The sequence below is a fragment of the Anoplopoma fimbria genome, chromosome 12, assembly GCF_027596085.1.
Source record: "Anoplopoma fimbria isolate UVic2021 breed Golden Eagle Sablefish chromosome 12, Afim_UVic_2022, whole genome shotgun sequence".
NCBI classification, from domain to species: domain Eukaryota; kingdom Metazoa; phylum Chordata; class Actinopteri; order Perciformes; family Anoplopomatidae; genus Anoplopoma; species Anoplopoma fimbria.
In genome coordinates, this window is record NC_072460.1 from 9,140,966 (window position 1) to 9,154,375 (window position 13,410).

Here is a 13,410-nt window from a genome sequence, read left to right on the forward strand (position 1 = left end):
TGAGTGTGACAGCTGAGGGGTTGATGACCGAAACAATAGGGAAAGGGCCAACAAAACGAGGGGTTAACTTCTTGGAGCCAGTCTGTAAGGGGAGATCCTTGGAGGACAACCACACCTGTTGACCCATCCAATAGGCAGGAGCGGGAGCCCGGTGGCGGTCGGCAATGCGCCGGTTCTGCTCAGCGGAGCGCAGCAGAGCGGAGCGTGCGTCCTTCCATATCTTGCGGCAACGGCGGAGATGGTGTTGAACCGAGGAACGGAGATGTCATCCTCCTGGGCGGGAAACAAGGGTGGCTGGTACCCCAGGGAACATTCGAATGGGGACATGCCGGTGGCCGCACAGGCCATGGAATTGTGGGCATACTCGATCCAGGAGAGATGGTCGCTCCACGCAGAGGGGTTGCGCGCAGCCACACAACGAAGTGCGGTTCCTAGGTCCTGGTTAGCTCTCTCAGCCTGCCCATTAGTCTGTGGTTGGTATCCTGAAGACAGGCTGACAGAGGCTCCAAGCGCTCGGCAGAAGGCCTTCCAAACTTGGGAGATGAATTGGGGACCACGGTCGGAGACGAGGTCAGTGGGAATCCCGTGGAGGCGGACGACATGCTGCACAAGCAGCTGGGCAGTCTCGGTGGCAGTTGGGAGCTTGGGAAGGGCAATGAAGTGAACTGCCTTCGAAAATCTGTCAACAACAGTTAGTACAACAGTGTGGCCCTTAGAAGGAGGAAGCCCAGTCACAAAGTCAAGGCCGATGTGAGACCAGGGCCGACCAGGAACAGGAAGGGGACGTAACAAACCAGCAGGAGCTTGATGGGAAGACTTGGCCCGAGCACAAACCGTGCAGGCAAGCACGAACGCCCGGGTGTCAGCGTCCATCGCTGGCCACCAAAAGTTCCTCTTCAGGAGGGACAGGGTGCGGACCACACCCGGATGACAGGCAAAGCGCGATGTGTGGCCCCACACCAGGACTTGGGAGCGAACCGCACTGGGGACGAAGAGACGGTTAGGAGGACCGTTACCCGGATCTGGTTCAGTGACTTGGGCCTCCCGGATGAGGGACTCGATCTCCCAGGTGACGGCAGCGATCTTGACGCAGGAAGGAGAGAGGATAGTGTCAGGGAGAGCCGGTGCGTTCTCAGTGTTGAACTGACGAGAGAGGGCGTCAGGTTTGACGTTACGGGAACCGGGACGGTAGGTGAGGGTGAAATTAAAGCGCCCAAAAACAGGGACCAACGGGCCTGGCGGGAATTCAGGCGCTTCGCTGTCTGGATGTAGGACAAGTTCTTGTGGTCGGTCCAAACCACGAACGGTTGTTCTGCCCCCTCAAGCCAATGTCGCCATTCCTCCAACGCCAGTTTCACAGCCAGCAGCTCTCTGTTACCCACATCATAGTTGCGCTCTGCAGGTACAAGCCGGCGAGAGAAGAACGCGCAGGGGTGAATCTTCTCGTCAGAGGCAGAGCGCTGGGACAGGACCGCCCCCACCCCCGTGTCAGACGCATCGACCTCCACGATGAATTGCCTGGAGGGGTCAGGTTGGATGAGAATGGGGGCCGACGAGAAAAGTCTTTTGAGGTCAGAGAAGGCAGTCTCCGCCCCAGGTGTCCAGGCAAATGGGAGGGCAGGAGAGGTGAGACGAGTGAGAGGGGCTGCAACCCTGCTGTAATTACGGATGAACCTCCGGTAGAAATTTGCAAACCCAAGAAACTGCTGCAGTTTCTTGCGAGAATTGGGAATGGGCCAGTCTGTCACAGCACTGACCTTCTCAGGACAGGTCCTCACTTGTCCGCTCTCTATGATGAACCCAAGGAAGGATACAGAGGTGACACTGAACTCGCACTTCTCGGCCTTCACATCAGCAGGAGCTTGATGGGAAGACTTGGCCCGAGCACAAACCGTGCAGGCAAGCACGAACGCCCGGGTGTCAGCGTCCATCGCTGGCCACCAAAAGTTCCTCTTCAGGAGGGACAGGGTGCGGACCACACCCGGATGACAGGCAAAGCGCGATGTGTGGCCCCACACCAGGACTTGGGAGCGAACCGCACTGGGGACGAAGAGACGGTTAGGAGGACCGTTACCCGGATCTGGTTCAGTGACTTGGGCCTCCCGGATGAGGGACTCGATCTCCCAGGTGACGGCAGCGATCTTGACGCAGGAAGGAGAGAGGATAGTGTCAGGGAGAGCCGGTGCGTTCTCAGTGTTGAACTGACGAGAGAGGGCGTCAGGTTTGACGTTACGGGAACCGGGACGGTAGGTGAGGGTGAAATTAAAGCGCCCAAAAACAGGGACCAACGGGCCTGGCGGGAATTCAGGCGCTTCGCTGTCTGGATGTAGGACAAGTTCTTGTGGTCGGTCCAAACCACGAACGGTTGTTCTGCCCCCTCAAGCCAATGTCGCCATTCCTCCAACGCCAGTTTCACAGCTAGCAGCTCTCTGTTACCCACATCATAGTTGCGCTCTGCAGGTACAAGCCGGCGAGAGAAGAACGCGCAGGGGTGAATCTTCTCGTCAGAGGCAGAGCGCTGGGACAGGACCGCCCCCACCCCCGTGTCAGACGCATCGACCTCCACGATGAATTGCCTGGAGGGGTCAGGTTGGATGAGAATGGGGGCCGACGAGAAAAGTCTTTTGAGGTCAGAGAAGGCAGTCTCCGCCCCAGGTGTCCAGGCAAATGGGAGGGCAGGAGAGGTGAGACGAGTGAGAGGGGCTGCAACCCTGCTGTAATTACGGATGAACCTCCGGTAGAAATTTGCAAACCCAAGAAACTGCTGCAGTTTCTTGCGAGAATTGGGAATGGGCCAGTCTGTCACAGCACTGACCTTCTCAGGACAGGTCCTCACTTGTCCGCTCTCTATGATGAACCCAAGGAAGGATACAGAGGTGACACTGAACTCGCACTTCTCGGTCTTCACATATAGTTTGTTCTCCAACAGCCGCTGAAGAACTTGTCGGACATGCTGGCAGTGCTCCTCCTGGTTGCGAGAAAAAATAAGTATGTCGTCTATATAGACAAAAACTGAGCGGTTGAGAAAGTCCCGGAGGACGTCGTTTACAAGGTTCTGGAACACGGCAGGGGCATTAGTGAGACCGAAGGGCATGACAAGGTATTCAAAGTGGCCGAGGGGGGTGTTAAAAGCAGTCTTCCACTCATCCCCTTCACGGATACGCACCAGGTGGTAGGCATTGCGTAGGTCCAACTTCGAGAAGACTGTAGCGCCCTGCAGTGGCTCGAACGCGGAACTGATGAGGGGTAGGGCATACTTGTTCTTGATTGTGATGTTGTTGAGTCCCCTGAAGTCGATGCATGGACGAAGAGACTTGTCCTTCTTGGAGACAAAAAAGAAACCTGCACCAACAGGGGAAGAGGAGGGTCTTATGATGCCGGCCGAGAGAGACTCCTTGATGTACTTCTCCATGGCCTCCCTCTCAGGACGGGACACGTTATACAGGCGACTACTGGGCAAAGGGGCGCCGGGGAGGAGATCAATGGGGCAGTCATAGGGGCGATGAGGAGGCAGGGTGAGCGCACGACACTTGCTAAACACCTCTCCTAGGTCATGATAGGTTGGAGGAACCAAGAAGAGGTCGGGGGGTACATGGGGCGAGGAAACACCTCCCTCTGCTGGAGACAGGGCAGACTGAAGGCAGGTGGAATGACAGAAAGTGCTCCAATTCACCACCTTGCCAGAAGACCAATCGAAATGGGGGTTGTGCCGCTTGAGCCAGGGGTGACCCAGGACCAGGGGAGAAAGGGGAGACCGGATGACATGAAACTGAAGTGTTTCATGGTGATTACCAGAAACAATTAATTCAAGGGGCTTAGTACGATGAGTAATACGGGCCAGGTGGCGGCCATCTAAGGCGTTAGCATTTAGGGGGAGGGTAACTGTTCTAAAATGATGCCAACCTGGGATGCGAAAACGGCGTCGATGAAGTTCTCATCTGCTCCCGAATCCACAAGGACCGATACGGGAAGGGGATGACCGAGGAACAGAAGAGTGGCATCCAGCAGCGAGCGTGAAGAGAGAGGAACGGGGACGGAGGGGGCGTGGCTCAGCAGGACCCCGAGTCTCACTGCTGAGCCCGGTCCTTTGGGCAGTGACGGACAGGTGGAGATGAGATGCCCGGGCAGGGCACAGTATAGACACACTCCGGTCCTAATCCGATGAAGCCGCTCCGCTTGGGTGAGGCGAGTGCGCCCCAGCTGCATGGGCTCCTCTTCAGTGACAGCACGTGTCACGGGGGCAGAGAGAGCAGCTCTCGGGGAGTGTGGAAAACGTGAAGCAGCGAGTGCCGGGGGCACGGAACTGCCTGTCCTCTCCCTACACCGCTCACGTAGGCGATTATCCAGCCGAATGGAAAGGGAGATCAATTCGTCGAGAGTGTCGGCCTCCTCCCTAGTAGCCAGCTCATCTTTAATTGACTCACAAAGACCGGAAATAAAAAGCCCACGTAGAGACTTGTCGTTCCAGCCCGACCTGGCTGCATAGGTCCTGAACTCGACTGAGAACTCGGCTACGCTACGGGAGCCCTGACGCAAGGAAATAAGCCGCTTGGCAACGTCCCCTCCCTCCACTGGGTGATCAAAAACCTTCCTCATTTCAGCTACAAAAAGGTCAAAGTTTTCATTAACTGGGGAATCACTTTCCCATAAAGCTGAAGCCCATGCTAATGCATTGCCCTTAAGTGACCCAATAACGAAAGCGATCCTAGCCCTGTCAGTGGGGTAGCTGAGGGGCTGCTGACTGAAAACTAAGGAGCACTGGATCAGAAAGGCTCTGCACATACCCATGTCCCCAGCGTAGCGCTCAGGGGCAGGAATGAGAGGCTCACGAGCCCGTGGCAGGTGTGTCGAGAGAGTGGGGGCAGGCGGAGCGCCGCAGGCAGTGGAGGCGATGTGGCGAGGGGGCCAGCAAGTCCACTTGTGCACCCATCTGTGTGACTCGGGTAGCGAGACTCTTAAAGGCTTCCATAGCGTCCCGGAGGGCGTTGTTGTGCTCAGCAACCAGAGCGCCTTTGGCGGCGAGAGCTCCGCGGATGCTGTCAATGTCCGCTGGGTCCATCTTGGCCAGATCGTTCTGTCACGGTGTGTGGTGTGGACCCAAAAGCAGGACGACCAGGAGACGGATACAGTTCTGGCGCTTTATTGAAAGCAGAGAACTTAGCATACAGACAGGCAGGATAAGACTCACAGAGGGAAACAGGCAGGGGATCCGGCAGACAGAAATCAGAGGAAGCGGAGGTTAAACTCCGGGTCGGGGACAGAAGGCTGAGTCGTTGACCGGGGCACAGGCAAGGCAGGTAAGTCCAGACAGGCAGGCAGGGTCGGCAACGGGAAATCAGTCCGGGGAATAACGCTGGAAGGTCTGGCATAATGCGGAGTACGATCTGGCACCGACAGCAGGGAATCCAAGGGTTTATGAAGGGGAGTTGATTGGAGATGAAGACCAGGTGAGCATGATTGCAGAGCAGGTCCAGGTGTGAAGTGAGACAGACAGGAGGAGTGGCAGACCCAGGAGGTGGAAAAACACAGCAAACTGCTGTGACCACAACAGTGGAAAGCTTGATCTTGAGGAGTGAATGGGCGAACGTGATGAAGCTCGTGAGGGTCAGGACGTCGAGTGAGGGGAATGGAAGGCCGAGGGAAGCGTGGAAGGCTTTAAAGCTATTCCATCCGGTGAGCAGTGGCGGTTTTAGACACGGGCCACCCGGGCGGTGGCCCGGGGCGGCACTTTTTCAAGCCACGTGGGGGGCGGAACGACCAAGTAAATAAATAAATAATAATCTGGGCTGCGAAGCGGTTTTCTATTATCTATCATATCACTGTGGGGAATTGGCGAATTGGCGCCCCCTGCGGCTGCAGGCGCTCCTGCTTGCGCCCCTGCTTGCTAAGAAGGTGACATCTATGTGTGAAAACGGGGAAGGGGAGGGAGGGCGGGGGAAAAGTTCACCTTGGAACAGACAAGTGGGGGGACGGGGGGATCCACTGTAGGCTATAGAGCAATACTATAATACAATAAGTGGGCGCAAGTCAGTCACACCTCGACTTTCTTGCAAAAAACGCACATTCATAATATTATAATTACAGGCCTATAATTCCTGCACGTTTTTTGTTTTTCTGAATTGTGTGAAATGGCTTATACAAATATGTAATGCTGAACGATTAAGTGTCACCAAGGGCAAGGTGAATTGGTTTAGTCTAAACTTCTGTACGAGTGACAGTGTTGGGGGGATGGGAAATTTGTTGATTGTCGAGTGCAAAATAAGCACAGAGATGGATAGAAAAAGGCAAAAGCCATCAGGAGCGCAATTTCGAAAAAAAAAAAAGAAGAAGAGGAGAAACGATCAAAACAAAAAGGTATGCCACTATGTTCTTTCTGTATGATTATTACAGTATCCATGTCATGATGAATGGCTAATGTTAATTGGTGGAATAACTCTTACATTTGTTAGCCTGCTAATATGCTGCCTATGATATGATTATACAACAATAATTCGGTTTTAACTCAATAAACACGAGTTCTAATTTCACGATAAGATTGTGCTTTGCAACAAAACTGTTACACGTTCAGTTATTATTTATTTCCATCATTTCGGTTGACGTTGGGCCGTGTAATAAGCCAACGGAATGTTCATCTTCTGAGGGCAGTTTCAAAGACGGAACATTTGCCATTCGCTCCATTTCGTGACAAAGTATAGTTTACCAGTCATAAGTCAAATCTATAGAATTATATGCAGTAATCAAGCAGCTAATTGTTCCTCCCTGAAAGATAGGTTAATATAGCGTCTTATGGCAGATATTTAGCATGTAGGCAGTAAGGGCATGTTTATTTAAATTTGTTTATTTGAATTCATGGATGTTTTGTATAGAGTTATATTGTAGCCTCCGGTCTTTTGATGTCAATTTCAGGGGCACTTCTAAAATATTTTGGAGCATCCTCTGCCACTGGTGGTCAGGATGAGCCACCCACCTCCCCCGCTAGACAGGACTCTGCTGAAGATCAGGATGAGGAGGAGCAGCCATCTACCTCATCAGCTACACATTCTGGAATGGTCTTGACCCTTCAGGATGAGCCACCATCTATGTCGTCAGCAGTGTCCCCTCAAATATCTGACATTGAGGATGAAGACCTCTTTGCCTCTAGGCCTACTTCTCCCCAGCATGAGCCTTCAGGTTGGTTTTTGCATATCTCTCTCTTTGTGTGTGTGTGTGTGTGTGTGTGTGTGTGTGTGTGTGTGTGTGTGTGTGTGTGTGTGTTTATTTGTGGAGGGGTTGCGCCCAGGCTAGAAGACAACTGGACAATGCTCGGGGACATTTAATTTAAAAATAAATATGTGTTATGTTCCACTGGCTTGTGCTTTGACTAATGTGCCAATATGCTGTCTGATAGAAACACCTGGAGCTGAACCCCCACTGAGCCCCACTGAAGATGAGCCTCTGTCTACTGACTGGCCCTCACCTCTGACTGACAGGATTCGGACTGAGCTGGTTCGAAGAGGACCAAGTAGGTTGCCACCTAACTTTGTTTTTCGGAAGAATGAGAGTGAATGAAAACATTAGTTAGTGGTGAAAAGATGGCAAGAAGTTGGCTGGTGTATTCAATGAAGAACAACAGCCTCTTTTGCTTCTGCTGCAAACTGTTTTCAAAGAGGCTCACTAATTTGACAATGTCAGGAATGTCAAATTGGAAACATGCAAGCGCAAACCTCACAGCACATGAGGGTAGTCCAGAACACCTCAATTCCATGAAAGCATGGAAGGAACTGTCAGTGAGGTTAAGAAGTGGGGAAACCATCGACAAGCAGGAGATGGCACTTGTGGAGGCTGAGAGGATGAGATGGAGAGCAGTGCTGACCCGTCTCATTGCTATTGTGCAGTCACTGGCAGTTCGTAATTTGGCTCTCAGGGGACACACAGAAACACTCTTCACACCATCAAATGGGAATTTCCTCCAAGAGGTTGAATTGATGGCCAGGTTTGATCCCATAATGAAAGATCACCTTAACCGTGTCACAAGAGGAGCAAGTCACAACAGCTACCTTGGCCAGCATGTGCAAAATGAGCTCATTGGTTTATTGAGCAGCAAAATAACATCTACTATGGTTGATGACATCAAGCACGCCAAGTTTTTTTCAATTATTCTGGACTGCACACCGGACATTAGCCACACAGAACAGTTATCAGTGGTAATTAGAGTGGTGTCACTGATGGAGAAGCCCCATATCAAGGAGCATTTTATGGGATTTTTGGAGGCAGAGGAGTCCACAGGCCATCACTTGTCATCCATGATCCTGAAGAGACTTGAGGAGTTGGGAATTCCTTTTGAAGACTGCAGAGGACAGTCATACGACAATGGAGCCAACATGAGGGGCAAAAATAAGGGAGTTCAAGCCAGGCTCTTAGAAAAGAATCCCAGAGCTCTGTTTGTGCCATGTGGGGCGCATACATTGAATTTAGTTGTGTGTGATGCTGCAAAGGGATCTGTTGATGCCATGAGCTACTTTGGTGTCTTGCAAAAGCTCTACACACTATTTTCAGCCTCCACCCAAAGATGGTCCATATTGAAGAAATATGTGAGCATCACCTTAAAGATGTGGGCAGAAACAAGGTGGGAGAGCAAGATCAAGAGCGTCGAGCCCATGAGGTATCAGGGAGCTGCCGTGAGAGAGGCTTTGATCGAGGTGAGAGACCACACCAAAGACTCTGCTATAAAGGCGGAGGCCCAGTCTTTGTCTGAGGAGGTGGGGTCGTACCGCTTCAGCATCTGCACGGTTGTTTGGTATGACATGCTATCTGCAATACAGCATGTCAGCAAACTCATGCAGTCTCCTGGTATGGATGTGGACATAGTTGTGGGTCTTTTGAAGAAGACTGAAAGAGGTCTCCAGAGCTACAGGGCAAGTGGCTTTGTGACTGCACAGATGGCGGCAAAAGACCTCTGTGAAGATATGAATGTGGAGGCTGTTTTGAAACAGAAAAGGCTCAGGTCTACAAAGCGCCACTTTTCATTTGAATCGCATGATGAGCCTATCAGTGATGCACTTAGGAAGTTGGAGGTTGAATTCCTCAATGTTGTTGTCGATTCAGCCATGTCAGCCATTAAGGAGAGGTTTTCCACATTGGAAAATGTGGGAAACAAATTTGGATTTCTGACGAACTTCCCAAGTCTTCCAGGTGAGGAGCTGGCAGAGCAATGCGAGGCACTAGGCACCACACTGCACTTTGAAGGGCACTCTGATCTGGACAGTAGAGAGCTTGTTCAAGAAATTAAGAACTTCCCTGAACTGCCATCAAAATCAATGAGCCTCCTTGAGCTTATCACTTTGATGTATGATAAGGATCTAACGGAGATCTACCCCAACTTTTGGACTGCCCTCAGGATTGCGCTTACTCTGCCAGTCACAGTGGCTCAAGCAGAGAGGAGCTTTTCAAAGCTAAAGTTGATTAAGACCTACCTTAGGTCAACCATGTCTCAGGAACGGCTGACTGGCCTTGCTGTCATCAGTATTAATCACTCAATAGGGGAGCAAATTTCATACGATGACATTATTGAGGATTTTGCATCAAGGAAGGCCAGAAAGGTTAAGTTTTAGTTTCTTAGTTTGTGTTTTCTGTTCTTAGTGCAATAGTGTAATAATTAGATTTTCTTAAGTGTGTTTTTACATGTGTGTTTATTTATTCTATTTTGTATTTGTATATTATCCTTAATATTTTATATTATTGTATCTCTGCTCTTTTTTGTATAGTATTCTTAATGTTCTCTGCTCTTCTTCATTTTTTTCTATATCTGATATTTTTTCCACTTGTATGTTGTAACTTATACTGTGTTGTGCATAATTGTGCACATTGATTCCCTATTTAAAGTTCTATAAAAGGTTTTTTGCAATTGTGCACAGTTTGTCTTTCATTTATTTAGTAAAAAAAATAAATAAAAAAAAACGCGGGGGGGGGGGCCGCGGACTCGGAGGGGTCTCGCCCGGGGTGTAATTCCATGTAGAACCGCCACTGCCGGTGAGGTATGATGAGAGTGTTCTGGGGGCGACGCTGTTGAGGATGGCGTCTTGGGAGGCAGAGATTAGGTGTTCTAGTAGCGGGGTCAGTTGAAGATGGTGGCTGAAAACGGTGGGACCGGAGTTGGCAGAGGGTCCGCGGCTGGCGCCAATCGTCTGAATTTCTGTAAAGAGAAACGAGAAAGTGAGTCGGCTATGGAGTTTTTGTGACCTGGGATGTGATAGGCTTGGATGATGAATTGTTGCTGGGCCGAAACCAAGGTGAGTCTACGCATGAACTGCATTATGTCTAGACAATGTGACCGTCCTTTGTTAATGATGTCTACGACGGCGCTGTTGTCTGAATATAAAGCGATTGTCTTTTTGGACCATTCCCAGCCCCAAAGAATGGCTGCTATGACTACCGGATACATTTCAGAGATTGCCGAAGAAGGGGTGAGGGATGAGAATTCGTGCGGCCATTCGGCTGAGAACCATTTGCTGCCGTAGAAGCCGCCGAAGCCGATGGAGGGGGCTGCGTCTGTGAACAGCTGGATGTCTTCCGGCTTGGTGATGTGGTCATCGTAAAATAAAGAGATGCCGTTCCATGAGGAGAGGAACTGGTGCCACAGTTTTAGCTCCGTTTTGCATGCTTTGTCCAGGGAGGCGTGGCCATGGAGATTTGGGACAGAGGCGGCGACTGAAAGGAGGTGGGACAAGAAGGATCGACCTTGGGGGATGATGCGAATGGCGTAGTTGAGGTGGCCTAACAGTGAAAGGAGTTGGTGTTTGGTGCATTTGGGGGCCAGGAGGTAATTTGAAATGAGTAAGGAGATCCGATTGATTTTTTTCAGTAGGTAGGGATGCTTGGAGTGAAACTGAGTCGAGGGTGATGCCGAGGAATTTGAGGGAGGTGCTGGGGCCTACGGTTTTCTCTGGAGACAGAGGAACGCCGAGTTCCTTGAACGCTGAGGTTAAAGTGTTGAGGCCGTGTGCTGGGGGTGAGGAAGGTGGCGTGACGGTGAGGAAGTCATCTAAGAGGATGACGTACGGAAGTTTATGAACGTTGGTCAGGATCCAGCAGAGAGCTTCGGCTAAGCAGTCGAAGATTTTTGGGCTGCTCTTGCACCCGAAGGTCAAGCGCACTGCAAAGTAATAAGAGCCTTTCCAATGGACGCCGAAAAGATGCCAGAATTCGGGGAGGATCGGAAGAACTTTGAAGGCGCTGATGATGTCCGCTTTAGCCAACCAGGCTCCTTGACCTGCGAGGCGAATGAGGGATGCGGCGTTGGTGATTGTGGTGTACTGCATGGAGTAGTCCGGGCTCGGGATTAGGCTGTTGATGCTTGGGATGGAAGAGCCGTGGGGGGATGAGAGGTCTATTATAAGTCTCTTTTTTCCTGAGTATTTCCTAGTAGCTATGCCGATGGGGCTGATTCTGAATATGGGGAAAGGTGGGCTATGGAGAGGGCCGATCATGAAAGAGTCTTTGACTTCCTGAGCCAGGAGTTTGTCGACAATGTCGGGCTCGGAAATGGCGGATTTCAAATTATGGCATGTATAGGACTGCTCTGGTTTAACCTGTAAACCTGGGTGGAAGCCGTGTGTGAACCCTTGTATTAGGAAGCTGGTGAACTGGCGGTCTGGGTGGTTCTGTAAGGCGGAAGCTAGAGCTTGGACCTTGATTGGTGTATTGAGGTACTTACAGAGGCTGTGCTTGGTGGGGTTGTGGGGACAGGTTGGTCTGGAGTGGGCACCTCCACAGAAGGAGCAGGTGTGGAGGAAGCGGCAGCTAGAGGTGCTGCATCCTAAATCGTTGAAGTTGTTGCAGACCATTCTCCCACCCTGGAAGAGGACTGGTCTGCCTCTCCTGTCTACCCCTTTGGGGAGAGGGCCGGTGGTTGTTGGCTGGTTGGTGGCTGGTTTTGGGATGATGGATGGTGGGGGAAATGATGGAGGCAGGCTGCGGTAACCGGTGGGGCTCCGTCTTCTAGGAGCGGCTGTGGAAGGCAGGGGGGCTGTGAGGGTGCATGTGGTGGCTGGATGGGAAGGTGCGCCACAGGACTCACAGTTAAGGGAGGAGCGAGCTGCAAAGACTCTGCAATATAATTCGGGGTCTAGTGTACCCCAGTAAGTTCCCTGGTTGAACTGCTGCACTCGAGCAGCGGCTTCGGATGTGAAAAGAACATGGTAGGAGTAAAAACCGTTGCCGCCGAACCTCAAGGCCAGGTCTAGGATTAACGACAAGTAGTCGTCCAGTTCGGGCCTGCGGTCGGGAAAAACCGAGCAGATGGTGTCGCGGAAAAGGGAGAAAGAATAGGCGAATTCGGCTGTTGTGAGTTCCTTGGAGCGGGTGGGGAGTGGCTGTTTGAGCTCGATGGGGCCGAAAGCGGTTTGCAATTCCCTGGGGATGTGGGGATTGCATGTGGATGGGTGGATTAGTTGAGCGAGGTCGACGTAGTTACCGGCTAGTATCTGTTGCCGGAGTGTGGGTGACACGGGTGATGGTCGAGCAGATGCTGTTGGGCGTACTGGGGGTAATGCTGTGGCTAAGCTGAAGCTGGTGGGTGGAGGGAGATGGGTTGGAAAAAAGGGGGTGCATTTGGGGTAGGATGGGTTATGTTAGTTGCATATGGGTTACAGGGAAGGGGAGGGTAGGGGTAGGGGTGGGGGTGGGGGTAGGGGTAGGGAGGGGGAAGAGCAGAAACAGGAGGAAAGAATAGGTTTTGGCCGGTTGCCTGTTGGAACTGTCTGAGCAGCTGAGGTAGGTGGATTCATGTAGGGCGGAGCAAAGTTGGCAAAGGTAGATGATGCAGGAAAGGCAGGAGGGAGAGAAGAGGAAAGGATGTTGGGATGAAAGGATGCATGTGCATGGGTTGATAGTGTAGATTGGGGGAAAACGAGTGCAGAATGTGATGTCTCTGGGGCAGAGAGGGTTTGCTGTGATACGACCTGGCCCTCTGGGGGGCTGCTGTGGCTGACGGGGATTCCCGGCCGTCGGATGCGTCGTGACGTCATCGGCGTAGCGGCGTAGCGGCTGACGCGGCGGCGGGAATCCGGAAGTGCTCGGGAGGTTTGCTGAGTGTTGTTGTGTTGGGAGTCCATGAAAAGTTTGAAAAGTTTTGCTTTCCTGTCGGACTTATTGAACGGGATGTTGCGCTGGGTGAGTACGTTCTTTAGACGGGCGACTGTCCACTTGGAGATGTAGGACGTGTTGGGGCTGTTGGAGCAACACATTCTCACTCCGAGCGCGTCGATTTCTGAGAAACGGTCAGTGACTTTTGCTTCAGTTTCTGACGCAAAAGGGTACCCTTGCGCTTCTTTTTTCGACGCATGGGGTTTTCAACTAGTTACAATGTAACCCTTTGACGGGGGACCCGATGGCTGCACATAGAGACGCTATGAGCATTCATATCCCATTGGC

At 51.7% G+C, this 13,410-nt stretch overlaps 1 protein-coding gene across 1 annotated transcript; it reads right to left on the bottom strand.

Annotated features, from left to right (window-relative positions):
• Positions 1–10,018: 10,018 nt before the first annotated feature.
• LOC129099412 (uncharacterized) lies at positions 10,019–13,091 on the bottom strand. Its single transcript, XM_054608647.1, is given in 3 exon segments — positions 10,019–10,834; positions 10,836–12,461; positions 12,939–13,091. Coding segments are annotated over 3 exon segments (2,520 nt in total). The 3' UTR covers positions 10,019–10,093.
• Positions 13,092–13,410: the final 319 nt, after the last annotated feature.